The sequence below is a fragment of the Callionymus lyra genome, chromosome 15 (assembly GCF_982586985.1).
Source record: "Callionymus lyra chromosome 15, fCalLyr1.hap1.1, whole genome shotgun sequence".
Classification (NCBI taxonomy): domain Eukaryota; kingdom Metazoa; phylum Chordata; class Actinopteri; order Syngnathiformes; family Callionymidae; genus Callionymus; species Callionymus lyra.
In genome coordinates this window covers 16,388,967-16,416,717 of record NC_141832.1, presented here as the reverse complement: position 1 = coordinate 16,416,717, position 27,751 = coordinate 16,388,967, and the positions used below count along the sequence as shown (strand labels likewise).

Genomic DNA, 27,751 nt, shown 5'->3' with positions numbered 1-27,751 from the left:
TTAAGTGAACTTTGTATCGATATTTTGCACACAACATACAACGATGTTGTCCATAACAGATTTTTTTGCAGAATTTGCTGGTGGATTTTTTTTTTTAAGGGGGGGAGGGTTAGGAGGAATATATATATAAGGAGTGCTCGCTCATGGTAGTCTCAGATGTAGGAGGAGTAGGAAGGTGTTTTTGAAGAAAAGGTATTTTATTGAAACTATTCAGTTGTTGAGGATGCACTGATTATCAGTAAAGATTTGAGGATTGTCACTGAATACAGCGATTAGCAGAACCAAAGAGGGGGATTAATAGTCTTTTTTTTCTTTTCTAAAGGCCTCTCTTTTGTCTAGAAAAGTTGCTCGAGTTGATGCATATTTTGTATTCAAGGAAAAGTTTCACTTGGGCGGACTCTCTGCTGGAAGCACCAAGTGGGCGTGGCCGTCAAACCTGTTAGAATCTCATATAGGCGCACCGGGAGCCACTCCGGTTATCATCAGTTGCCCGAGATCTAAGAAAGCGAAAGGTGGGGGATCATCATCATGTGTTACTCCTGCCATTGCGTGACGGATGAAAATCCATGCGAGCCATGCAAGATGACCATCGACGTGGAGAAGGAGGAGGCGCACGTGTCCAACGAGGTGGCGGTCGCCGCGAGGCACCAGGACGGCGAGGAGCCTCACCTGAACATCTCGTCCAGCGTGGTGAGGGACCGCGGCAGGAACTGGGGCTGGATGGTCTCCGGGATCATCTGCGTCAACGTCCTGATCCTGGGCTGCGCCCTGGTCAGCGGCAGCGTCTACAACAAGGTGAACATCAGCCCCGCGGACCACCAGATCTTCCTCATCATCCTCCTGCTCCTCACCATCATCTGGATGGTCAACTACGTCATCTTCACCGCGAGGAAGGAGAACGCCGTCGATTATAAAGACGCGCACGCAGGACCCGTGTGGCTGAGAGGTGAGAAGAAACTTTTCAACAAGGGGTGATGTCAGATGTTGATCTTTTTTTCTTTTTATTTTCCCATCCACAGGAGGTCTCGTGCTGTTCGGGATCCTCAGTATCATCATGGATATTTTTAAGATCGCCACCTACGTGGGATACCTGCACTGTGACTCGGCTGTGAAAGTGGCTTTTCCTGTGATACAACTGGTTTTTATAATCGTGCAGGTGAGAAACTCAGTCAAATATTTGTTTTTTTTGTTCATTCTAGTGTTATTAATAAACATATACTCTTCAATTGCAGACTTACTTTTTGTGGGTCCACGCCAAAGATTGTGTTCAGTTACAGAAAAACATAACAAGGTAGGTTGTTTTTTTTGGACATATATTGTGCGTAGAGTGACGTTTTTGTCTGTTTAATTAAAGTAAATGTTAAAATATTAAAATTATTTGAATATTTTAGCATTTACAATGAACTGTTGCGGTTATTATTAGTGGTTGAAGGGCTTTTTATTGGAGACAAAGTCAATCACACGAGGGGCCAAAAATCTTTAATGGAAAATAATGTATTATTAAAAAGTTTTTAGAAGAAAATACGAGTCGAACTCTTAATGGTTTTCTCTCACTTATCTTTTCTCTCTACCCTCTTGCAAAAATCAATTAGAATGTACTACTTTCATTTGAGCTACATAAAATGACATGTCAAGCCAAGAATTTTTAAAGTAAATGTTAAAATATTAGAATTATTTGAATATTTTAACGCTTATGATGCAACTGTTTTTTATTGGAGGCAAACTAAATCACACAAGGGGCCAAAAACCTTTAACGGAAAATAATGTATTTTTAAAAAGTTTTTAGAAGAACATACGAGTCGAACTCTTCTCTTTCTCTTCCTTATCTTCTCTCTCTAACCTCTTGCAAAAATCAATTAGAATTTACTAATTTTATTTGAGCTACATAAAATTACTTGTCAAGCCAAGAATTTTGCCTCCAGGGTTTGGGTTTGACACAAAACAATAAATAAAATGCATTGAAAGCTAAATTATAAATAAGGTTATAAGTAGGTGTGTAAGATTATAGAACAGGATATCAACAGGACTGTATTTGTGTTGTATTTTAAAATCATGTTAGATATTTATTATAGATATTTTGATGTATATATTTCAATAAAGTGTCTGTAAAAAAAAAGAAAAAGAAGTTTTAAATAATTTATATTTAACACCACGGGGAACTTCCACTGTTTACACTGTGCACACGACAAAAACATGCCTTCCGGCCAAATATTGCAGAAATCATGTGGTCTGTAAATTACTCAAGCAGTACTATAATAACAAATATTGTTGTTTCCACATCATCGCGATGTATCGTATTGTTGTTTCATAAATACACAAGTGTTTAATCCATAAAAAGAATTTCTGCTAAAATTACACAACTATTAACAAATTCTAATAAAAAAAGTCTTACTTATACACTGAATAAATAATGTGATTTAAATTATTCATTTAAATGTATGTTAATCTAAAATGACTTAACAAATCAATCCAAAGTTTACCAGATAATACTTATTTAATTAAAATAAATGAATAACTTTAACTTAAACAACAAGTAAAAATGTTTTAATAGACAACAGTGAAATGTAAACATACACTATAAAACAAAACACACATTATTACAGACTATATTTAAGCCTTGTGTTAGCTCAGGTGGTGGAGGTCGTTCACCTTGACCCGCAGACAACGAAAGGGTTAATGTGACTGATAATGGAAACATAGTACTAATGGGTATTAATTAAACAAATCATTTTTGTTTGGGGATAAAAACAAGTTTGTAGGCTTTCTTACCGTGAAGACAAAAGTGATGTTTCCGTCCTCCAGGTGCGGCCTGATGCTCACCCTCTCTACGAACCTGGTGGTGTGGATGACCGCCGTCACCGACGAGTCCTTGCATCAAACCATCCGTCCTGACTTGGATCATTCGGATAATTCCACCAAAATCTATGAACGAAACCTTTACGTGAATAGAGGTGACGCAGATTTCACCAACGCCAAGCTTCTGGTTTGTTTCCTCCTGGCTTACTCATGTTTTATCTACAGCTGGTTACGGCGACGACAAGTGTAAGTGCAGCTACTCGACCTGCAGCGTCTTCAAAGAGGCCTACTACTACCTGTACCCCTTCAACATCGAGTACAGCCTCTTCGCCTCCGCCATGGCCTACGTCATGTGGAAGAACGTGGGCCGAGCGACGGACGAGCACGGCCACCACGGCTCCAAATTGCGGTTTACGGACACGTTGGTGGGCCCGATTCTGGGAGTCCTCTTGGTCATCGCCGGTCTGACGACCTTCATCTTGTACGAGATAGAAATGAAGAAGAAGGACATCGACGAAGACCACAGGGACAAGATCGTGACGATGCACTTCGTGGTCAACATCGTGATCGTCACGCTCATGTCCGTGTGCACGGTGGTGGGCAGCGTCGTGTACCGGCTAGACCGCCGGGAGCACATGTCGGAGAAGAACCCCACCCGAAACCTGGACGTGGGTCTGCTGGTGGGAGCGTCCATGGGTCAGATCGTCATCAGCTATTTCACCATCGTAGCCATGGTGGGCACCGGGGCCAAAGGTCACCTGAACAGGCTCAACCTGGCGTGGGGCATCCTGATGGTGATCCAGCTGGGCCTGCAGAACTTCTTCATCATCGAGGGTCTTCACCGGGAGCCGTTCCACGAGGTCCACCCCGTCACCGTGATGGCCAACCCCTACATCGGCAGCGACTTTGACGGATCCGGCTTCAGTGTCAAACCCATCCCGGTGCACCAGCGCGAGGACACGCCCGACCATCGCAACAAGCTCTCATGGAAGCGACGGGTCTTGAAAGAAGTCTGCGCCTTCCTGTTGCTCGGCAACATCATCGTGAGTCGGCCTCTCGCCTCGGCCTTTCCCGACTCCCGTTTTGCTAACCCTCTTCTTGTGTTTTCGCAGCTATGGATCATGCCTGCCTTCGGAGCGCGTCCCCAGTTCGACCAATCCGCCGAATCCGACTTCTACCAGTTCCAGATGTGGGCCGCCGTGGTGAACATCGGACTTCCCTTCGGCATCTTCTACCGGATGCACTCGGTGGCCAGCGTCTTCGAGGTGTTCCTGAACTCATAGGGAAGTTCCTAAAGACCCTTACCTTGTGACTGATAATTTCAAACGTCCTTAAAGAACTGATTCATTCATTAAATGCCACTGTGAAGACATCGACCACCACCAGGTTTTACTCTCCGGGTGTTACGACTGCAAGTATTTCACTATTGTATGCTTTATTTATACAATGAGCCCGAGGACTCACTTATATTAGAAAGTATGGCGCGACGCTGTAAAAATAAGTCGCCTTACCATGACTGAGTATCTTTCATTTTCTCAATTTTTCTGTTCCCATTGACTAGAGGTTGATGAGGAACTGGAAAACATTCTCAAGTAAACGATCCATCGGGAAGACACCTGCGGGGAAATTAAATAAATAAATACATGACGTTATTCATTCAAATGGGTATTTTTGATGTTATGAGCTCCAAACTTCATCATAAAGAGAACAACAACAAACAAGTTATGAACGCAGAACAAAGGACGATTTGTCACATTTAGAAAACGCCAAGTCATATTTCCTTCATCGCCTAATGTTGCGACACAAAAGGCCAATGGTGTCATTTCTCAGTAACAACACTTCCCTGTGCAGACGGACAGACTGAAAGTGTTCTTTACTAAATGTTCCAAGTATCATCTTTATTGGTGTTCAAGGAAATAAATGGATGGCTATTTATACACAAGGTAAGAAGGAAGTCAAACATTACCAGTTCACCAAACACCGATTATTCTTTCGCCTCCACCTCAACACTAGATGGCAGCACAGGCTCAGGTCAAAAGTAAGGTTTATAGAGCCCTGAAGACAAGCTATACATGATGTTAAACCTTTGCTGTGTCTCAAATCGCATACTAGCGTACTCAAAGTTATTATTTTTAGTGCGTAACTGCGTCTCAATTCTTATTTTGCGAAATTTAGCGCGCCATGCACACTAAAGTGGCGTACTAAAATGCCCACAAAACTGAGCATGGTTTGATGGACACTAACCACCCTAAACAGTCGCCATCTTAGTGATGTTTTAAACGGAAGTTACGTCATATATATATACATATATATTCATATACGTACAGGTGCATTTTCCGCAGCAGTAGAAGGATGACACGTCTTCGCTGCTGATACCAGCTTAAATATCTCGCCAAAATTTCGATTCTCATATTTTTTCTTTCTTAATTTTTCCAAACTTGCAAAACGTGCTGCCAGCAGGTGTCGATAGCGTTCAAACAGCTGGTTGAAACATCGTTAAATAGTAGTAGAAGAAGAAGCTGTCGAGTCATTTCCTGTTAGTGTGTAGTGGCAGTGTTTGATTGGAGACATACGTTTGCGTACTAGTTAGTATGCACAGTATCCTGATGCATACTAACTTCTAGTATACTAAGAGAAGTAAGCGATCTGAGACACAGCACAAGTTTTGAGATGCAGAATACAACCAGAAGAATGCTTGTGTACCAAGTAGGAATCGTAGTGAATGTCTCAATTCCTAAAGAAATCCAGATGGTTAACATCGCAGTCGTAGTGCACCATCACCGTGATCATGCCGCAGAAGTAACAACTTATCAGAACAAAATAGACCCAGAAGAAGATCTTGTCGATCCTGTTGGCCGTCCACTGGAACTTCTCTTTCTCCGCGCTTTGAGCTTCGAGGGATTCCAGGAACCGAACCACCTTTTTCAGCATTTCTCCGTCGTTGGACGAGTCCAGCTGGACGACGCTGACGTCCCCTTTGGCCTCAGCCAACACTGGGACGAGTAAAGTCACCGTCAGAGGACTTCGATTTTTAAAGATTGTTTTATCCTCACCTTCTTGGCGTTCGTCGTCAGCAGGGGGTTGCTTCTTAGAGCAGCCGAAAATCAAGCCTTCGTCATTTACTCGGGTTAATACCATGGACACCAACATGCTGAACACCATGAGCACCAGACAGATACAGAAGTGGGTCCCTGCGGAAAGAAAAACAACACTTGACCACAAAATGTTGCATTTCCAGAAGAAAATGCAGTGTGAATGCTGAATCTATAAAATGAAATACTTTAGAGTATTAGCATTCAAAGTAGAGATAAGTGGATACAGTTGAAATGATGGCATAAAGAAGAAAGACTGATGTGAAAATGTTAAAATAAACAGAAAAAGGTTGCAAGGAAAACAAAAAGAAGAATACAAAGAAGAAGAAGAAAGAGAAGAAAAAAGTAGTATAATTTGTAGAAGTAGTGGGAGTAGAATAATTAATAGAAGTAGAAGAAGTAGTAAAAGTAGACGTAGTAGCATAAGTATAATTAGGAAAATCAGTAGTATATCTAGTAATATAAGTAGAAGAAGAATTAGTTGAATTAGTAGTAGAAGTAGAAGAAGTGGTAGTGGAAGTAGTAGTGGGAGTAGAAGAAGTACAGCAAGAATTGGTAGTTAAAGTAGAAGTAGTAGTAGAATTAGAGGTAAAGGAGAAGTAGAAGTAGTACTTTCAGTATAATTAGGAAAAGGAGTAGTATAATTAGTAAAATAAGTAGTAGAAGTAAAATAAGTAGTAGTAGAAGTAGTAGTGGGAGTAGAAGAACTAGTAAAATAATTAGTAATAAAAGTAGAATAAGTAGTAAATGTAGTAATATAAGGAAGAAAAGTATAAGTAGTATAAGTAGTAGTATAATTAGTAATATAAGTAGCAGTAGAATTCATAGTAAAAGTACAAGTATAGATAGTGGTATTAGTATTAGTAAGTAGACTTTAAGTAAGTGTTTTTAAAGTTGATGAAGTTTCTAGGTGTAAGTAAATACAGAATGTACCTGAAGGTCAAAGTGGAAAGAATTAAAACATGAGTTGAAGAGTTTACCCATTCAAGTGAAGGGAAAAAAGAGTAGAAAAAGAGGAATAGGAGAAAGAGTTGAAGAGATAAAAGAGAGCTAGAACATGGGATCGAGCCGATTTGATAAAAGTTTGAATGGTTCAAACTGGCAAAAATTCAGGTCAGAAGAGAACAATCTCAACAGTGTGATGCCTTCAGCATTCACGTCTCTGCTCGTGTCATGAGGGTTGACTGACGTATGATGGGGTTACAGGACGACACCGTGGGCAGCTCGTCGTTGAGGATGACCAGGAACATGGTGAAGCTGAGCACCAGGGTGACTTTGAAGGAGTTGCGCTCGCCACCGCCCAGCGGCAGGGCGAAGCTGATCACGTCGGCCATCATGAGCAGGATGCTGGGCAGCATCAGGGTGATGAAGGGGTTCAGATGTTGGATTTTCAACGCCACCTTGGAGCAGAAATTATGAGTTTTCTTCGGTTGAGAAATATATATATAAATTCTCAGTCTTAGCAGAGAAAGCGACTGTTCAATGACAGATGGTTCAGGAACAAATTGATAACATCAAATGTTATCGTTTACATAGATTTGATTTTATAGTTTATAGTCAACAAAACAGTTAAAAACAAAATAAAAAGTCAATTTGTCAAAGACTTTTAGAAAATAAATACTCAAAGAGCATTAAAATAAAATCTACTAGTCGTGATTGTTCAACAGCATTACCAATACATTATAGATGTACTTATACTACTAATTCTACTTTAATTTAATACTCTAATTTTACTACTTATTCTTCTACTACTTCTTTTACTCCCACTACTACTTCTACTACTACTTCTTCTACTTCTATTACTAACTCTACTACTGCTTTACTACTTATACTTGTACTAATAATTCCACTGCAACTTTATAGATGTATTATTGCGTGAAGGCAGACATTACAAATTACTTAAGTTAAGTTAAGTTTCTGTAAATCCATTTTTATTTTTGCGTTTATTTTCCATTTGTAGTTCAACACTCAATATATGATGAGGTTAGTGTTTTAGGACTTTTGTCCTTTTTTTTTTTTTTGTCATTTTCGGGAGTATTTATTTTCTCTTTGAAACGATCGTGAATATAAAAGAATATTCAGGAAACACATACTTTTAACTTTCTTTTTTTTTTTTTTTATTAAAAGTTATATAAAAGACAATAAGATTTTGTTTAAAATGTATTTATAGAGCACTTTGACAAAAAACAGTAGTTGACACAAAGAGCTGTACAAGAAAATACAATATCACCTGAAATAAAATGCGCTAAAATAATACTTTAAAAGCAAATAACGAGTAAAAAAAAAGAATTTCTACTATTACATTTGTTACTTGAAATCCCCTCACAACAGTCACTATAATACGTAAAAAACCCGATTAAATTGAATTGCCTAACCCGGGTTTAAGGTTCTGCTGCCATCTAGCGGCGGTTCCGTTGTTTGCAGGTCAATTGGTGGACTCACCCTCATGTAGTTGTAACCTTGTCCATACGTTTCCAGGGTCACCCCCTCCGTCTGCCAGTCTCCCTGGGACCCCCCCAAAACATAGATTTCTTTGATTGACAGCTCTGTTCCGCAGCCTGGGGGGGAGGGGGGGCGGTTAATTTCTTGTAGAACACGTGACACATGGACACCCACCTGCGAACATGATGGTCTCCAGGACGATGGGACACTCGTCGGAAGCGAAGGGATAGTTGAAGAGGTTGACCTCACAGTTGACCTCTGTGTAGAGGATCTCTAAGTGGGTGACGTTGCCGTTGAAGTCCACCGCCAGGTCTTTGGAGCTGTGCTGTGCCGTGGTCGTTATCCTGTGTGTGTGTGTGTGTGTGTGTGTGTGTGTGTGTGTGTGTGTGTGTGTGTGTGTGTGTGTGTGGGGGGGTGTGTGTGTGTGTGTGTGTGTGTGTGTGTGTGTGTGTGAGGAAAGAAAAGTGTGAAGCAAACACACAATTCACATCGGAAACAAATACAACTTAAGAAAAATAAGTTATTTAAATGCTGGATGTAAAAAAAAGTTTAACATTTTTATTAAACAAACAAAATAAGGATAAATATATATATTTATTGTGAGATCTTGTTTTCTTCTGACTTGAACTTTTTCCACCCCATTCATTTCAATGGGGAACATCTCCACTTCCACTTTGACCTTCTACTTATACTTTTACTACTTATTCCACTACTACTTCTACTACTGCTTTTACTTTTCTACTACTTCTATTTTAACTACTAATTCCACTTGTTTTACTTTAACTACTAGTTCCACTAATACTTCCACTACTACTTCTACTACTACTTCTATTTTTACTACTAACTCTACTACTACTTTTACTTTTCTAGTACTTCTATTTTTACTACTAATTCCACTACAACTTTTACTTTTCTACTACTTCTATTTTAACTGTTAATTCCACTTGTTCTACTTTTACTACTAATTCTACTACTAATTTTACTTTTCTACTACTTCTATTTTAACTACTAATTCCACTTGTTCTACTTTTACTACTAATTCTACTACTAATTTTACTTTTCTACTACTTCTATTTGAAGTACTAATTCCACTTGTTCTACTTGTACTACTAATTCTACTAATACTTCCACTACTACTTCTAGTACTACTTCTATTTTTACTACTAATTTTACTTTTCTACTACTTCTATTTTAACTACTAATTCCACTTGTTCTACTTTTACTACTAATTCTACTACTAATTTTACTTTTCTACTACTTCTATTTTAACTACTAATTCCACTTGTTCTACTTTTACTACTAATTCAACTACTACTTTTACTTTTCTACTACTTCTGTTTTAACTACTAATTCCACTTATACTTCCACTACTACTTATGCTACTACTTCTATTTTTACTACTTATTCTACTACAACTTTTACTTTTCTACTACTTCTATTTTAACTACTAATTCCACTTGTTTTACTTTAACTAATACGTCTACTACTACTTCTATTTTTACTACTAATTCTACTACTACTTTTACGTTTCTACTACTTCTATTTTAACTTACTAATTCTACTACTACTTTTACTTTTCTACTACTTCTATTTTAACTACTAATTCCACTTGTTCTACTTTTACTACTAATTCAACTACTACTTTTACTTTTCTACTACTTCTATTTTAACTACTAATTCAACTAATACTTCCACTACTACTTCTACTACTACTTCTATTTTTACTACTTATTCTACCACTACTTTTACTTTTCTACTACTTCTATTTTAACTACTAATTCCACTTGTTTTACTTTAACTACTACTTCTACTACCACTTCTATGTTTACTACTAATTCTACTTGTTCTATTTTTACTACTTATTCATCTACTATCTCCACAGCACAGCAGGGTCAGCATTCACACTGCATTTTTTTCTGGAAATCACACTTTCTAGTTAAATATATTTTTCACATTAATCAGGACTTTTAAAAGCTCATGATCATTTATTTTTTTTCACATTTCAACTGCCTTGTTGTTTTCATGAAGCTTCACGAAGCCTTATCCTCAGAGCCCACTAGATGTCACTCTCTATGCTATATAAACAATTGCTTTAAATACCTATTCTACTGAAACATCAGTCTACTTTAAACAGAGGACGCCACCTACTGAGTTAAAAAAAAAAAATAGGTGTAAAACGAAGCTTCATGAAGCTTCAGAGCGTGACCTGTACACTCACCCATTAGTGACCCGGATCTCTGGTATCCACACCTTATTCAAAGGCAGGACCACATTTTCAAACGGGTAAACCGACATGTTCCATCTCATGTCCGGATCGTTCCATTTCTGCGAACCCGAAAAAAAAATGAATAAATTCCAAAAAACATACTTTTTTTTCTTCGCAAACTCACCATTGTTGCCTTCATCATGGCGATCAACCGCAGCTTCTTGGTGTCCTGAACAAAAAAAATGAAACGTCACGCCCGACGGACCGGGGACTTTCAACGTGGACTTCCGATACTCACCACCGCGATGGTTTGATACTCGACGTAAGCCTCGACCGGATGCACGCACTTGGGATCCTGGGGTTGAGATTTGAGATCCCTTTTGATCAGCGAGCTGGAGAGACATCTCCGGGTCGTGCAGCTCGGAGGTGAGTCGCACCGACACCCTGGACACGTTAAAACGTATATATTTTCTATTTTCCGACAACGGTCGGCGAAACGTACCTCCGGTCAGCAAACACAGCGTTAACGCGACAAAGCCGAGTGACCCCGACATCTCTGAACGCATCAAAAAAGTCCCGTCACGCTATGACTGACATCCTCCTGAAAACACGCCTTATAAGTGCTGACGGGCGACGCTCCGACACAATAGAGCGTAGAGAGGACACAGAGCACAGTTTGATGAATCCTGGACAAACATCATAATTACTTTTATTTGTCTGTACTTGCACGCAGGAGCAGCTGCTTTTTGTTTTTTTGTCGCTTTAGCCAAACACTTTTGGACAAAAGGAGTCGCCCGCGGACCTGATACTAGAGAAACACGGTTATGACAAAAGGGCATCCGGTTTCACGGATGAAATTCTCTCCGGGGATTATTAAAAAGCGGTTTCATCGTCATAGATCTTTCGGGGGCGAGTCACGAGTACACGACGAACTGTACGGTCTTGATGGAAACATGTAGTTCCTGCGCTACGAACCGCCATCAGGGCCTGTTCCAGAAACTGTTACTAGAACGACCTCCAGAGGCCGTGAAGTTAGATTTTCCCCTAAAGGTTGAAGAGCTTCAGGTTCCAGAAAGTTGTTAGATTAAAAATTATTATACGCCATGCTTAAATTAACGCTAAAAGATAATCAAGTATAAATGAATAGCTTCATCTAAGAGCTTAAACGTTTGAATACAGATTCATAATTAACATTTCGCTCGGACTGATTTACACTGTTTCAAGACAAGCTTGAAACAGAATTAGAGACATGACACCGGTTATTTAAAAAAAACGTCTGTTTGTCTGCCTTTTCACACCTTGGGTCGCGGATCAAAGAACGAAGCGGGACACATCCGAGAACATTTGAATGATAGATTGCAAGAGGGCAAGTTAGGAAGTTCGCTCTGCGGGTGATCGAGACACAGGCAACTTGAAAGAACCATTTGCCCCGGAAGAGACGACCCCCTGGGCGGGAAATTTGCCTTAAATATCGCGACGTTTCTACAGCTCGAGACCGTTTCTCCGGGGGCTATTGAACTGTCGAGTTGCCAGAAGAGAGTGCGTCCAATCGATCGTAAAGCTTGTATTATGTTTGACTTGAAGCGGCGAATAAACGAGCCGTGACACTCTGCATTGACCATTTCTCTTCACAAAGCGAAGTCTAAGAGCCGGAAGTGATGGCTTGTTGGAGCGACCGGAACGGACTCCTGTTTTAAAGTGTTGGATCAACATTTGAATGTTTGTTTAGGTGATTACCGAGGGCAGAATAATCCCTACATCACCGTGGACTGAGGGCAAGTCTACCCCAAAGTCCTAGAGATGTTATTGTTATACAAGTTATTGTTTATATATATATAAAAAAAGCATTATTAAAATATGTAATATCTCCTTAATAACGCAAGGAAGGGATGTGATAATGACCGAGCACTTAAGACTGCAACTATATCGACTGGATCACATGTGAATGTCAAAACGTCAAAATAAATGTATAAATAAAATGTGTATTTATACGTAAAACAGATCCTTTCTTTGACAAAAATGAGATCATTATTATCATTTATCCAAACATTTAGCTATAGATTCATTCATTAATTTTGTTACGTATTTATACTTTTATACATCTAAAGTATAAAGTTATACATTTAATATACATCGATACATGTGTTTGTACATTCATTAATTTTGTTACTTATTTATACATTTATACATTTAAAGTCTAAAGTTATACATTTGATATACATCAATACATGTATTTATACATTCATTAATTTTGTTACATATTTATGAATTTATACATCTAAAGTATAAAGTTATACATTTAATATAAATCAATACATGTATTTATATTCATTCATTTTGTCATTTATTTATACATCTAAAGTCTAAAGTTATACAAATGTATAAATAAATGTATACATTTATTTATACATTTGTATAACTTTAGACATTTATTTATACATTTTGACATTGACAAGTCATTTTGTTACGTATTTATACATTTTGCTACGTATTTTTACATCTAAAGTCTAAAGTGACACATTTATTTATTTATACATTTATTTAAACACTTTACTTAACTTTTTGCTACGTATTTTTACCTTTTGTAATGTATTTATACATTTATACATCTAAAGTCTAAAGTCTAAAGTTAGACATCTATTTGTACATTTATTTATACATTTTGACATTTATTTATACATAAGTAATTTATCGTCCTTCATACTTGGAACTCTATCGCCAACACAAAGCGATTTTCGTCAATTAGAACAAGTTATTAAGTTGTGTTTCATTGTGTTATTATTGTTGTTGTGTTGTTTTTGTTTTGAGTACCTCGGACAAATGGTGTCAGGAGTAGGATGGCAACTGAATCTTGGAAACAGGAAATTAATTAATTGAAAGAATACACATGTTTTGCTTTAAGAAAAATATATAATATATTTATAATATATCAATAAAAATATCCAAAACGCAAAGGGAGACGGAACCTCCCTAGAAATTAGGTCAAATTTCAGTTAAATACTATATACTTTATATATCTTGATTTTAGAAAGATAGGAAGACAGAAGGAAAAACAGTTACACAACACATAATAAAGTTTTTATCCATCCATCCATCCATCCATCCATCCATCCATCCATCCATCCATCCATCCATCCATCCATCCATCCATCCATCCATCCATCCATCCATCCATCCATCCATCCATCCATCCATCCATCCATCCATCCATCCATCCATCCATCCATCCATCCATCCATCCACAATAATACCGAACAATAACACCTAATTTACCGAAGAGATCTCCAGAGGGATTAATAAAGTCTATCTTATCTAATCTGATCTAAATAGAAGAGATCATAAAAACCTAGTAAAACAGGCATGGGTTACAGGTTACATTTATACCATATTCACTTCATCATTTTCACAAATGTGTTTGTGGTATCCCTGGTGTTATCTAAGGGTCAAGGTATCACTTGTGTTGTCCATGGGTCAAGGTGACCCAGTGGCCCGAAAACAAATGGGTTTGAGATATCCCTTGTGTTGTCTCCGGGTTAGTGTGACCCAGTGGCCTGAAAACAAATGTGTTTGAGGTATCCCTTGTGTAGTCTCCGGGTCAAGGTGACCCAGTGGCCTGAAAAAAACATGTGTTTGTGGTATCCCTTGTGTTGTCTCTGGGTCAAGGTGACCCAGTGGCCCTGAAAACAAATGTGTTTGAGATATCCCTTGTGTTGTCTTCGGTTCAAGGCGAACCAGTGGCCTGAAAACAAATGTGTTTGTGGTATCCCTTGTGTTGTCTCTTGGTCAAGGTGTCCCAGTGGGCCGAAAAAAAATGTGTTTGAGATATCCCTTGTGTTGTCTCCGGGTCAAGGTGACCCAGTGGCCTGAAAACAAATGTGTTTGAGGTATCCCTTGTGTAGTCTCAGGGTCAAGGTGACCCAGTGGCCTGAAAAAAACATGTGTTTGTGGTATCCCTTGTGTTGTCTCTGGTTCAAGGTGACCCAGTGGCCCGAAAACAAATGTGTTTGAGATATCCCTTGTGTTGTCTCCGGGTCAAGGTGACCCAGTGGCCTGAAAACAAATGTGTTTGAGGTATCCCTTGTGTAGTCTCCGGGTCAAGGTGACCCAGTGGCCTGAAAAAAACATGTGTTTGTGGTATCCCTTGTGTTGTCTCTGGGTCAAGGTGACCCAGTGGCCCTGAAAACAAATGTGTTTGAGATATCCCTTGTGTTGTCTTCGGTTCAAGGCGAACCAGTGGCCTGAAAACAAACGTGTTTGTGGTATCCCTTGTGTTGTCTCTGGTTCAAGGTGAACGACCACCACCACTGCATATGTAGGTATGGAAGCCAGGGAGGTCGTTCACAAGGGATACCACAAACACATTTGTTCTCAGGCCTTTGGGTCACATTGACCCTGAGATAACACAATGGTTAACAACATCTAATTCCCATCAAATGTATTTCCTTCAACCTCCGTTTTATTGTGATTGGAAGTCTCTGTGTAATTGTTGACATTGAGAATCTCTCTTATCTTATCTTAATGCCTGGTATCTTGACAGGTGAGGATATCAACATGTACACCAACGTATCTGTTACATGTCAAGGACATTCAACCGGAGTTAAAAATAGCTCTTGGATCAAAGACCTGATTCAATCAATGCAGGAAGTGGAAAGGAGTGGTTATCACTGAGGAGGAATGTGTCTTATCTTCACATCTTGACACACACACACACACACACACCCCCCACACACACACACACAGCAACACACACACTCGGGGTCGAGTCCGTTTTGACAATAAATTAAAAAATAAATGCTTGTTTTGCTGTTATTGACCCGTCTGACGCTTCTTAACGCTTTTACAGCCTCAGTCAATATCTTTAGCACATCATCGTCTTTCTGTTTTCATCCGTTCCGTCTTATCAGATCCTATACGAGGGGAAGATTCCGACAAAGAAAGTCCTTCGGGCCAATAAAAAGTTTCTCCAGCGCGAGCAAAGGTTAACTGGGTTGAAGAAGAATTCAAACATGAAGTCCATAGTGACTCGTCTGTTTATATCGAGCGTCTGGTGAACATGTTTGTATACTGAGGTGTTGAGAAAAAAAAGAGAAAAGGATATAAAAAGTGATAAATGTTGACCAATGAGCTTCGAGAAGGAAGTGGTCGCTGTGATCGACCGACCGGGACTTTGCCTCAGGACCAGTTTGACCCAAACACCGAGCGACGGCAGCACAGACTCGATGGGCTTTTGCGACCCCTGACGAAAAACACTGCAGGTGAGTTGAAAACATGTGAATTTAAATGATTATTAACTCACTAACAATTAGATGAATATCTTAGTTACTTTAAAACAGAATTACGTTGTTAAATATTACTCTTTGCCATCAAACTAATATGCTTGTTCAGAATTATTCACTTCACTATGTAGACATTTTTACTTAAAAGAAAAATGTTTTAAACACATTAATAGCTTGTTTTTAGATGATCTAATAAGTCAGTAATCAACTTTATTTTTTATAATTAAAAGCAATAGCATGTTTACAAGCTAGCTAATCTATATAATTGAATTAAAAGCATGTACGATTTTGTTCAAATATTTCTTTCTTTCAATAATTATAATTTCAATATAATATTAAAGAATGTTATATCATCTTAATCCGATGACATCGCACAATAAGAATTTTAAATACACTGAAATAAAGGTTGGTTTAATTGTATTTATTATGGTAAGGTTTTGTTGTTAGGTGCATTAGTTTAGTTGAGTGTGAAGAAAATATAATTAAAATTCTGTTTAAAATAATTTGAATAGACTCAACTTACCTAATATTTACTTTTTTTAAAATATTTTCCAACTTGGATTTTTCCAAATAAAACAATTTAGTTTAGTATGTAAACGTTTTAGCCCTAATTGTATTTGATTATTCTAGTGTACAAACAAAATATATATATATAGTCTTAGTATCTGAAAGTATATTTTACTCTCAACCATCTTAATGCAATTAAATCGAAAACATTTACACGTTAATTTCAATTAAACTCAGTCACAATTTAAAAAAACAACAACATATATATATAATTTAAAACTTGAAAAAATAATGTGCAAATAAATCAATTCTTAAGCATCAGATTATTGTCAAAATATCATGTTTAAGTTAAGTTAAGTTGATCGTGTCAACACTACACTTTTAAGCAGTATCACTAACACATTAAATACACATTAACGGAGTCTAGGTCACCCACGGGACATTTCGCAAGTGTTCCGAGTAAGAGAATGTCTTGTTCACACTGAGAAACACAGATTAGTGTCTCGGGCGAAACAATACAGCAATAAAAGCCTCGTGTTAAAAGGAAAGCGCGTTCGAATGGATCAGAGAGGAGCTAAATCAAACAATGGTTTAATGCTCGTAAAAACATCATGATTTGGGGAATTTATTGCCCACCGTATCAAAGGTAATAGTTGACGACTGACTTTGAAAAGAAGAAAAACCTATAATAATTGACTCTCATTAGATTAATAACTGCAACAAGTCAGCATCTTGGTCGTGCTTAATGCTCCATGACACGCGTTCAAACGATCGGATTGACTTTCAAATTCAAGAAAACAAACTTTCTACACTTCAGTGTGTTCGACCCTGACGCTCATAGATTAATATCAAACAAAGCGAGAATTAAAGAGGCGGATTAGGTGAAAACGAGATTGTTTTATGAACTAAAAGTGTTAGCTAATACGAGCGGAACAATCAGTCCTGGTTGAGACGTGACCAAGAGTCCACTGATGGTAAATTATCAACCAGCGATAACAACGTCTATTGAGGTTTTGACACCGGACAAGGATACCCAGAGGGACTGACTGACCTGGACTACCTGCTCAGACATTCAAGGTCCAGCTTGCATCACAATATAAGTCGGCTTACGTAGAGGAAAGGTTGTCAAAACAACATATTTTGCCATGGACAAAAAAGATACTTTTCATATTTAAGTATATAAAAGCATTTCTTAGATTTTTGTCTTTGATCAAGACAATATCTTCTGCCTTTAAGTTGACTGTGAATCACTTCCTCTTGGTTTTATCAGTGGAGAACCTATACTTTACGTAGCAGAAAGACCATTCAGAGAAATCAGGCCCAGGGGCCATTTCTGGCCCTTAATCTGATATAAGTTTTACTCAAGTTAACTAGTAAATCAATACGATTTTAATTTGTAATTTTTATAAGAATCTTCGCTTCGTGAATATATATAAAAAAGTTGTGGACCCCCATGTTAGAAGGTGCAGGACAAGCATACATTATTTTTTTTATATATATATACAAAATTTAACTTTTAGTTTGAAAGAAAAAAACAGTTCAATGCATCAAGATCACCATTTCAATCATGAAATTACTGAAAAACAATTAAATCAATCAATTAAAAGTCAGTGGAACATTAAGGCTGCGTTCCAATTCGTGTCTTAGCCCTTCGAGCTCAGCCCTACCCCTCCGTTGCCGGCGTGCCTGTGAGACGCAGGGGTTTCCCAATTAAAACTTGAAACAGAGGGGTATGATACATTTTTCCAAAATGGTGTGGCTTTGCGACCATGATGAAGCAAGTGAGCAACAAAGTGCATAAATGTGGTAGGGCTGTCCCAATTAACCCTTGGCACTCCATTTTTAAGGAAAGGGTTAAGGGGTAGGGTGAAGGGGTAGGGCTAAGATGGAGAATTGGAACTCAGCCTAAGTGTTAAGATTTGAGGCCCTTAAATGTTGCTATCTTTTACACCAGACCTCCTTAGAGAGCAAAATAATGTAGGTATTATAATACAACAACCAAAAACATACACAACACACAAATACAACTTGTTTAAATAGTCGCACAAGCTTTAACGATAAGATCCCCTTGAATTAAATTCTATTCAAAAACACAAAGTTTCTATGCATATAGCTAAATGCTAAATATGTCTCAATTTTACTCTGCCGCATGGACTTACATTTAAGATAAGCATTCTCCATAAATGGTGTCAGAAGTAGGATGATCGTAAGGCCATCAGAGACATTGCATTGGAAAGGACGTGGTTAGGCGATTTTTTTAGCAACTGACCCCAGACGACCAAATCCAGAGATACTAGATGGATCCCATTACAAATAAATTACTACAAATTAACTGTTTTATGTTGAGGTTTCTACAATAGGTGTCAGAAGTGGGATGGTCCTGAGGCCATCAACTCGTGTTCAAACTTAAGAAATCAACTTACCGTGTTTTTATACAATTACGTCTTTTTTTTTTATCCTGATGCCTTACAATGATTCAATAGTAATCATCACCTGGAATGATTATTGTGGTAAAGTATATTCATTCGTGTCTTCTCTGCTCCAGGTTGGTCAAAATGAGCACTGAAGAAAACAACAATGTGGCCATCGACACTAGCTACACCACCGTCCACGCGTTCGGCAGAGAGCGCCACAGGAAGCAGCTCTGCTACATGCAGAAGGACGGCAGGTTCCCTGTGGTGTTCCAGAAGGGCCCTGGGGACTGGAGCCCCTTCCTGATGGACATCTTCACAACCCTGGTGGAGATCCGCTGGACGGTGATGATCCTCTTCTTCTGCCTGTCCTACATTCTCTCGTGGTTGTTTTTCGGGCTCTGCTATTGGCTGATCGCGTACGTTCACGGAGACACCGACAGCGCGAACGGTAACCCCTGTGTGGAGAACGTTCGGGGTTTCACGGCAGCGTTCCTCTACTCCATGGAAACCCAGGCTACGATCGGCTATGGCTTCAGAGGCATGACCGAGAACTGCATGGTGGCCATCGTCCTGGTGACCGTCCAGGACGTGTTCAGCTGCCTCCTGGACACCATCATAATCGGGGTCATCGTGGCCAAAATGGCGTCCGCCCGAAAGCGAGCCCAGACGGTCAAATTCACTAGCTTCGCGGTAGTCAACCTCAGAGACGGGGTCCTCTGTCTGTCATTTAGACTCGCGGACTTCAGGGGGAACCACATCCTGGAGGGCGTCGCTAAAGCTCAACTGGTCCGTCATGTTCGAAAACCATCGGGGTACATGGTGTTGTTGTATCAAGATCTGGACATCGAGGAGCGGGAAGTCATCCTCCCCACACCGGTGACCATCATCCACAGGATAAACCGGGACAGTCCCCTGTACCGCTTGGGCCCGGAGGACCTGCTCGAGGACCACTTTGAGATCATCGTGACTTTCACCTACACGGGAGATTCCACGGGGATGCTCCACCAGACTCGGACCTGCTACACACCTGCGGACATACGCTGGGGACAGCGATTCCACTACATGCTAAAACTCGGGAAGAGCTACTACAAGGTGGACTACGCTCGGTTTAACGAGTCCTTGTGGGTGCTGGTGCCTCGTCTGAGTGCGGAGCAATACGACAGAGCCCGAAATCAAGATGGCGGACGCGCCTTCACCGCACAGAAGTCTTTATCGAAGAGAAATGGCTTCGCGGTGAAACCTTACACGACGGAAGAAGTGATGCACCAAACCTCCTTATAGTTTTCAACCAACATATTATGTGTACTTTATGTATGTAACACTGTGTTTAGTGAAATGTCTGTATATTTATTAGAAAAAGTTCAGTGTCTGTTCAGGCGGCACAACAATAAAATGTAAAAGAAAAAAAGAAAATAAGAGAGTTTTTTTGATTAAAGAGGTATATGATACATTTACAATCTTTATTACATGTTAAAGTCGTACTTTGTTACTTTGCTACAAGATCAAAGTCGTACATAAAGACTTTAAATACATCTATTACATGATTAAAGTCTTAGTAAAATAGAGCATCTCAGTCAAAATGAGGTTGTATGTGTCCTATGAAGCTGTATTTTGGGGATCGGATATAAAAGTAAGGTAAACTTTAATCTTTTCTCACATCTGGTATACATAACCATCAGTATTCAAACATTAAAAATAATATTAAAGAACCTATGTCTGTTACACTAACAAGGACTAACAATCAGAATTGAATAAAAATACTAGAAAAAGTGCATTTCCAGAAGAAAAAGCAGTTTGAATGCTGACCCTGCTGTGATGTGGAAATATTAGTGGAATAAGTAGTAAAAGTACAACATGTGGAATTGGTAGTAAAAGTAAAAGAGGAGGAATAAGTATTAAAATAGAAGTAGTAGAAAATGAAAAGTAGTAGTAGAATTAGTAGTAAAAGTAGAAGTTGTATTAGTAGTAGAAGTAGTGGTGGAAGTACTAGTGGAATTAGTAGTTCAAGTAGAAGAAGTGGAATTAGTAGTAAAATAGAAGAAGTATAAATTAAAAGTAGTAGTAGAAGTAGTAGTAAAAGTAGAAGTTGTATTAGTAGTAGAAGTAGTGGTGGAAGTATTAGTGGAATTAGTAGTTAAAGTCAAAGAAGTGGAATTAGTAGTAAAATAGAAGTAGTAGAAAATAAAAGTAGTAGTGGAATGAGTAGTAAAATTAGAAGTAGTAGAAAAGTAGAAGTAGTAGTAGAATTAGAAGTTAAAGTAGAATTAGTAGTAGTATTAGTAGTAGAAGTACTAGTGGAAGTAGTAGTGGAATTAGTAGTACAAATAGAAGAGGAGAAATTAGTATTAAAATAGAAGTAGTAGAAAATGAAAAGTAATAGTAGAATTAGTAGTAAAAGTAGAAGTTGTATTAGTAGTAGAAGTAGTGGTGGAAGTATTAGTGGAATTAGTAGTTCACGTAGAAGAAGTGGAATTAGTAGTAAAATAGAAGTAGTATAAATTAAAAGTAGTAGTAGAAGTAGTAGTAAAAGTAGAAGTTGTATTAGTAGTAGAAATGGTGGTGGTTGAAGATTTTCCCCATGAATGGGGTAGAGCCAGAGGAATAAAAGAAAGAGTGGAAGAGATAAAAGAAAGCTAGAACATTTCGGAAAACGAGCTGAATTGTTAAAAGATTGAACGGCTAGAAATGGATAGAGTTTGTGCGAGGAGAAGTGGCACAAAGTTTCCACTGTTTTTAAGGGAATTGTTACACAACTGTAAAAATACATTTGGATTAACAAAACACAATACAATATTTCGGTATATTAAAGGAGATAAATGTATTACACTTAAATATATATCTACAAATATTAAAAAACTACCGTTCATATTAATCATTTTGATTAGGACTTTATAAAAGTAAATACATTTTCATTGATTGCGAAATAGAGAACGTTTGACGACGAGAGATTCAATTGAAGTTGCGTTACATCGCCATCTTGTGGTCAGTTTATGTACTCGCTCAAACTTCATTCGCTCATCAATGCTTTAAACATTTTTACGGACCTTAAAAAAAGTAGATACACATAGTGGGTCTAATTATATATTACATTCATACATCTAAGATTCCAAATACATGTATTCAGCCATCTGAGGACGCCGAGGCGCATCGCCTTCCCATTGGCTCGTCAAGCCGAGGGGGCGGAGCTTGGAAGCGCGCCTGATTTCCCTCCTCGCAGAAGCTCGTCCTCACTGCAGCTGGAGAAGGTTCTGGGAGAAAACTCAGCTTCTTACAGGAACAGAAACCAGCAGAAGAAACGGAGCGGGGAACCGGAAGTGCGCAGGTGCGCACAGGATGCGCATATGGGACTTTTAACGGCACAAAAATCACTTCTGCGCCACAAGATCCAACAGGTACGTAAATAAAACATAGTATTCTGTTTGAAGACAAAAAACTGGTTATTAGAAATGCAAAGTTAAATCTACAACTACAACAATATTCAACGAAAATCCAAATTAAAAAAGATTGATTGTAGAAAGTTGAAGTAGTAATAAAAAGGATTATACATTAAATATATTTCAGGAAATAATAATTTAAAAGTAAAGTAGGATTTAATAATGACCTGACGTTGCACATTTTTTTGTGCTACAGAAACTGCAGACTTATGTATTATAGAGTATTGATTTGATGATTTAGAAAAAAAAAAAAAGGGCAGCTTTACATAACCAGTTTCCATTTGCCCCTGCTGCTGTAAACAATAACACATGTAGACACACGCAGGCTGTGCATCCTCTGACACTCAGCTGAACGATGCTGCAGTATAAATCTAAATCTTATAAAGTTGTCTATCATTTACAAAAAATTAACAAATCCCAAATATCCAACTTTATTTTGATGTTTAAAATAAACTTTGAAATAGTAGGCCTCTTATAATGTAACTTTTACTGTCATAATATCATATGCTGTTGGTTCAAATTGTTAACTTGAGGTAATTCAAAATGAATTAAAGTAGACTACTTTTAATTTAATTGCAGAGTGGGTGAGACGGTGCTTAAGAGTGACATGTGAATGTGTCTTTATTCCAGCTGCTCTCTGGATTAACTCCATCTGTAATTTGACTCAGCTCCCTGCGGACCGAGCCGCCTAATTAATACGTACATTAAATATTCTTTCCCTCTTTGTCAGCGGCGCTAAGAGAATATTAATAATCAGAGAGAACGTCTAGCTCGCCGATGAGTTCTGCTGAGCTTCAGTAGACGAAAAGTAACTGAGTTTACGATGCATTATTTACACGGCGTGTAATCTCACACCCACTTCACTCCGGTTGCTGTCAATTACTTTTTACACCGTTTGTTTTTCTTTCCACAGCCCGCTTCTCTGATGAGGTCCAAAGTCGGTGCCAGGGAGGAGTAGCCTTTCTACTTCCACTCCGGTGTGGTTCCGAACCCGAAGGGTCCAAGTCCCGGGTGGACGTATTTTTCGGCCTAAGTTTGTCCCCGGGATCCTTCGAAACTGTTTCTCCAACGGTTCTACCAAAAACTTAGACTGTTTTCCAAAGCAGACCAGGCCCAGCCCTCCCAGGCGGAAGTAATGGGGAGCGTGCGAAGCCACCGCTACAGCATCGTCTCCTCCGAGGAAGACGGCATGAAGCTCGCCACCATCGCCGTGCCCAACGGCTACGGCAACGGCAACGTCAACAAGGCGCCCGTCGCGCCCCAGCGCCAGAGCCGGTTCGTCAGGAAGGACGGTCACTGCAACGTGCAATTTATCAACATGAGCGAGAAGGGCCAGCGGTACCTGGCAGATATCTTCACCACTTGCGTGGACATTCGCTGGCGCTGGATGCTGCTCATCTTCTGCCTCTCCTTCCTACTCTCCTGGCTCTTCTTCGGCCTGGTCTTCTGGCTGGTGGCGCTTTCTTACGGAGATTTGGAGAACGAGAATCAACTCTGCGTTTCCAACGTGGACAGCTTCACCGCTGCCTTCCTGTTTTCGGTGGAGACCCAGACCACGATTGGTTACGGGTACAGGTATGTGACCGAGGAGTGTCCCGTCGCCGTGTTCATGGTCGTCTTCCAAAGCATCGTGGGATGCATCATCGACGCCTTCATCATAGGCGCGGTGATGGCTAAAATGGCCAAGCCCAAGAAGCGTAACGAAACCCTGGTGTTCAGCCATTACGCCACTGTGGCGATGAGGGACGGGAAGCTCTGCCTCATGTGGCGAGTAGGGAATCTGAGGAAAAGTCATCTGGTGGAGGCCCACGTGCGAGCCCAGCTGCTCAAGTCCCGCACCACCGCAGAGGGGGAGTTCATCCCGCTGGACCAGGTGGACATCGATGTGGGCTTCGACAGCGGCATCGACAGGATCTTCCTGGTCTCGCCCATCACCATCGTCCACGAGATCGACGAGGACAGCCCCTTCTACGAGATGAGCAAACAGGAGCTGGAGACGTCAGAGTTCGAGATCGTCGTCATCCTCGAGGGGATGGTGGAGGCCACGGCTATGACCACCCAGTGCCGGAGCTCCTACATAGCCAGCGAGGTCCTGTGGGGTTACCGCTTCGAACCGGTCCTGTTCGAAGAGAAGAACTACTACAGGGTGGACTACTCTCGTTTCGACAACACCTACGAGGTGACCAACACCCCGCAATGCAGTGCCAGGGAGTTGGCGGAGAAGAGATCCAACCCCTCCACGTCGAGGAACTCCTTCTGCTATGAGAACGAGGTAGCTCTTGAAAAGGTGGATTTGGAGGATGACATAGAAGAAGAGGAGGAGGAGGAGGAGGAAACCAGGAGCACGCGGGACATTGAGGTGAATGCTCTGGATGATGCGAACACAGATGTGGGCTCGGACTCTGAACACAACGTAGACATTTTGCCTCTAGAAACAATACCTTTGACTGCGGATCCTGAAATATAACTCAAGGCGATTTTGGGTCTCAAGACTTCAAGTATGACGGAGTGTTTGCTATGCACGGTCGAAACTGTTCCGGATACTTTACAACCATACCATTGTCCTAGCCTACATGTAATAAGACGGTACAACAATTTCAAAATAAGACCAGTAGCTTAAAGCTCTCAGGCTACAGTTGCATTGCATGTTATGTTGAGTGCAAGAAAGGTAGTTTCCCTGAACTCTTCGACTGATACTTTATCCCAGCTAACAAGGTGACAACTGAGGTTTTGGGACATAATTCTTCTATTTCCGTTATATTTACCAGATTTACTTAAGAAAAAGCCAAAAAAGAGCTGAACCAAAACACAGTCATCGGTCAAACTACTTTCTGACAACCTTTACCTTTAGTTTAATATCAGTAATACAAATGGTTTGACGTTGTTCCCGAGGCTGCAGTCGAACAAATCTGAATTATGAAACCCATAGTCTGAAGCTAGAGTGTCTTCTGGATGCCTGCTCAGAAATTCTGGTTCTGTCTGACAGGGACAGAACACTTGGAGAGACATAGACATGGGTCCCCTTTGGTCCAATTTCCAAAAGGGATAAGACCGGCATGACCAAAGTCAGGCCCGTTCAAACAGCTTAAAAACCAAAAAACCTAATACCGTATTATTTGTGACAATGTCAATTATCAGCATAAAAATTTAGATTTAAACTTTAAAAAGGCAACATTACCTCTAGATAATCCAATACAAAACTGTTTCATAGTTTATCACCATTTTTTAGGCCGACTGATAACTGTACAATCAGCGCTTTAAAAGTCTTAAGAAAGAAAAAATTCCACCATTCAATTTGTCCAAAATCTTTTGACAAAATTTTAACTTGGGCTCAAATCAATCAGATAATATGTATTCCACATCCTTCCGCCATTGTTTGTGCGCCTGTTGCCTGGGACAACAAGACAAAAGTCACCATTTCACAGACAGCAACGCGAGCCTTCATCAACAACTCATCCATTTGTACAAAATATATATATATATAAATTTTTTTAAGGTACTGAACCGATGAAGCCACTTTGCACCAGGACGGAGCTGTTTGTTAATGAGCTGGTCTCTTAGCAAATCTGTATTTACGGTCGTCTTCAGTGGTGGTCCGCGGTGAACCGATGACTTGCACAGATTAGGAGCGGTAGGAGTGAACTTTCCGAAAACGTCTCCAGCAATAAAACGTCCTCGAGACAACAACAGACGAAAAAAAAAAAAAAACTTTTCTGAAAATGTTTAAAAATGCAGTTCAGGTCGGTGACAGAATGTGAAGCTGAGCTCATTAATGTTTGTGTGAAAAGTGCTGCTACGTTTGGAGGGAGATCCAGAAGCCAAAATGTATTATGTCTTTTAAAAAAAAAGAAGAAAAAAGCCTCCTTTTCGGAGGTTTCACCTGCAAACCTATGTCGTTAATTCTAGATGTAGACAAGCATGACGTTGTGTGTGTGAGTGTGTTTTCCAAAGCACAGAGTTTCCTTCGTTATATACAGAGACGGGTCGATGGAGGAAGCAACATTGTACCTTTAAAAAAAATGAAGTAAAAGCTCGTGATGACAGTGAGGAAGTCAATGAAGAGAAAGGTCGGCTCAGTTAGGCTTATTAGCAGCAAGTGAAAAAAAATCAGTTCATAATCTAGATTTCTTCAGGGGCTACTTTTAATAAAGGGACTGTTATGAGGGGCCATCAGGAAGAATTTAAGGAGTGAATAGTATAAAATAAAGTAGTAAAATCCAGCTAAATATGCTAAAAAATGTATTTTGATGTATTTAATTTAAGTCATTATTTTTTCAAAGATAATTTATTTTCCATATAAGTGTATTCACTTCTTTCTAAAGTGCAATAAGCACAAAAAAAGGATAAAAGCCCTTTATTCCTATTTATAGACAAGTAAAGACTAAAAAAATAAAAAGGTCTAAATCTACATGATGTTTGACCTCATGAGGGTCCGGGTCTCCTTCACACAGTACGCAGTATTACATCAAGAAGTACAACCCTGGCCAAACCAGAAATTAATTATAAAAATGCTAATTGATGTTGTTCGAGGTTTAGCATATTAGCAACCAATTCGCTAATGTGGGGGAAAAAAAGTCAGCAGCTTAAACCTGAACGAAACCTACTTCTTGTCTTTATTTATTTGACTCACATTGAATTCTTGTCATACCTAAAAGTCACTATGCATAACCAGGGTTCTTGAGAAGTCATTTCTGAATGGATTTTTAAATCTCCACTTTGTATTTCTAGAGCATAAATCCCGACAAACACTCTCTCCGCTCACACACCTGACATATTCAAGACGTGATTCTGGCCGACTGGGAAAAAAAAACAAAAGATTGAAACATTTCATCGATTCTATTTTCCTGCACAAACTGTACAGTTGTTGTTTTATTTTTTAAACTTTTGTAAATTATGATGATAAAGACTGTATGCTTTAGATAAGGCAGTTGTTGAAAACTGTTGGTGTCATTATTTTCCAATAAAACTATGGTGAAAATCTACTTTTAAGTTGTTGGGGGTTTTTAAGACGTAGCCTGAAATGATTTGTTCATTATTTTATCGGTTAGCAAAATAATACCAGCCGCCCTAGAAGACCGTCTTGCTTGGTTTCTACTGGGCTGTGCGAGACCTCTACTGCCACCTGCTGATCAGCAGTTGATATTTTAAATGACGCCGTAAAATAGATATAGTAATAGCAAAAGAAAAACGTAGAAAAATGTAAAATAATGAACATGGAAAACTTTAAATATTACATATGGGTGGAAATTAGCGGAGGTTTATGTTCTCCGAGTACTTTTTTAAGCCAAAATGAAATCAGAAAAGTTAAAAAATTCGTATTTTTTTATTGTTTGAAAATACTTATAGATACATTTTTATGCAAGTAAGTGTTTTAATATCTGCAATTTATTGCCACTTTATTTGCTCCTAGGGGAGAATCTGGCGATACGATACGTATCAGAATATATTTGAACTGTATATTTAAAGTATTGTCGAGTACTCAAATCTGGTGTTGCATAATTTTCAAACCACATGACTCTTGACGAAGTCGTAACTGCTTTCATTTGTTCTGAAAGCAAAATATGTCCAAACATCAGCTTTAAAA

At 39.2% G+C, this 27,751-nt stretch overlaps 4 protein-coding genes across 5 annotated transcripts; 3 read left to right on the top strand and 1 right to left on the bottom strand.

Moving 5' to 3' along the window:
- The first annotated feature begins 112 nt into the window (after nt 1-112).
- On the top strand, nt 113-4,448 carry otop2 (otopetrin 2). The gene is made up of 6 exons (XM_087809954.1): nt 113-946; nt 1,020-1,156; nt 1,233-1,291; nt 2,803-2,951; nt 3,022-3,839; nt 3,909-4,448. Exons 1-6 carry the CDS (start codon nt 529-531, stop codon nt 4,077-4,079), a joined length of 1,752 nt encoding a protein of 583 aa, XP_087666080.1. The 5' UTR covers nt 113-528; the 3' UTR covers nt 4,080-4,448.
- Nucleotides 4,449-5,523: 1,075 nt separating this feature from the next.
- LOC148065125 (5-hydroxytryptamine receptor 3A-like) lies at nt 5,524-11,109 on the bottom strand. The gene is made up of 9 exons (XM_087809496.1): nt 11,039-11,109; nt 10,835-10,980; nt 10,721-10,765; nt 10,549-10,655; nt 8,505-8,674; nt 8,331-8,446; nt 7,078-7,288; nt 5,850-5,987; nt 5,524-5,789 (listed from the first exon to the last, which is right to left on the bottom strand). Exons 1-9 carry the CDS (start codon nt 11,100-11,102, stop codon nt 5,524-5,526), a joined length of 1,263 nt encoding a protein of 420 aa, XP_087665622.1. The 5' UTR covers nt 11,103-11,109.
- Nucleotides 11,110-15,771: 4,662 nt separating this feature from the next.
- Nucleotides 15,772-20,014, top strand: LOC148065124 (inward rectifier potassium channel 16-like). The gene is made up of 2 exons (XM_087808371.1): nt 15,772-15,791; nt 18,865-20,014. The coding sequence occupies exon 2, from the start codon at nt 18,875-18,877 to the stop codon at nt 20,012-20,014; it is 1,140 nt and encodes a 379-aa protein (XP_087664497.1). The 5' UTR covers nt 15,772-15,791; nt 18,865-18,874.
- Nucleotides 20,015-20,306: 292 nt separating this feature from the next.
- Nucleotides 20,307-27,149, top strand: LOC148065123 (inward rectifier potassium channel 2-like). Of its 2 annotated transcripts, none has more exons than XM_087808824.1 (3): nt 20,307-20,363; nt 21,858-22,125; nt 23,081-27,149. In XM_087808824.1, the coding sequence occupies exon 3, from the start codon at nt 23,303-23,305 to the stop codon at nt 24,632-24,634; it is 1,332 nt and encodes a 443-aa protein (XP_087664950.1). In that variant the 5' UTR covers nt 20,307-20,363; nt 21,858-22,125; nt 23,081-23,302; the 3' UTR covers nt 24,635-27,149. The 2 variants fall into 2 exon arrangements, with proteins under 2 accessions (XP_087664950.1, XP_087664951.1); XM_087808825.1 differs by having other exon boundaries at nt 20,327-20,368.
- The last annotated feature ends 602 nt before the right edge of the window (nt 27,150-27,751 follow it).

Excerpts from the sequence above, each read along its gene's own strand:
- otop2 (XM_087809954.1), top strand. The coding sequence starts at position 529 with ATGTGTTACTCCTGCCATTGCGTGACGGATGAAAATCCATGCGAGCCA. Across the intron at positions 1,157-1,232 it reads TGGTTTTTATAATCGTGCAG|ACTTACTTTTTGTGGGTCCA; the intron begins GTGAGAAACTCA and ends CTTCAATTGCAG. Across the intron at positions 3,840-3,908 it reads TGTTGCTCGGCAACATCATC|CTATGGATCATGCCTGCCTT; the intron begins GTGAGTCGGCCT and ends GTGTTTTCGCAG.
- LOC148065125 (XM_087809496.1), bottom strand. The coding sequence starts at position 11,102 with ATGCGTTCAGAGATGTCGGGGTCACTCGGCTTTGTCGCGTTAACGCTG. Across the intron at positions 8,675-10,548 it reads GAGATCCGGGTCACTAATGG|GATAACGACCACGGCACAGC; the intron begins GTGAGTGTACAG and ends ACACACACACAG. Across the intron at positions 5,988-7,077 it reads GTCCTGTAACCCCATCATAC|GGACCCACTTCTGTATCTGT; the intron begins GTCAGTCAACCC and ends TTCTTTCCGCAG.
- LOC148065124 (XM_087808371.1), top strand. The coding sequence starts at position 18,875 with ATGAGCACTGAAGAAAACAACAATGTGGCCATCGACACTAGCTACACC.
- LOC148065123 (XM_087808824.1), top strand. The coding sequence starts at position 23,303 with ATGGGGAGCGTGCGAAGCCACCGCTACAGCATCGTCTCCTCCGAGGAA.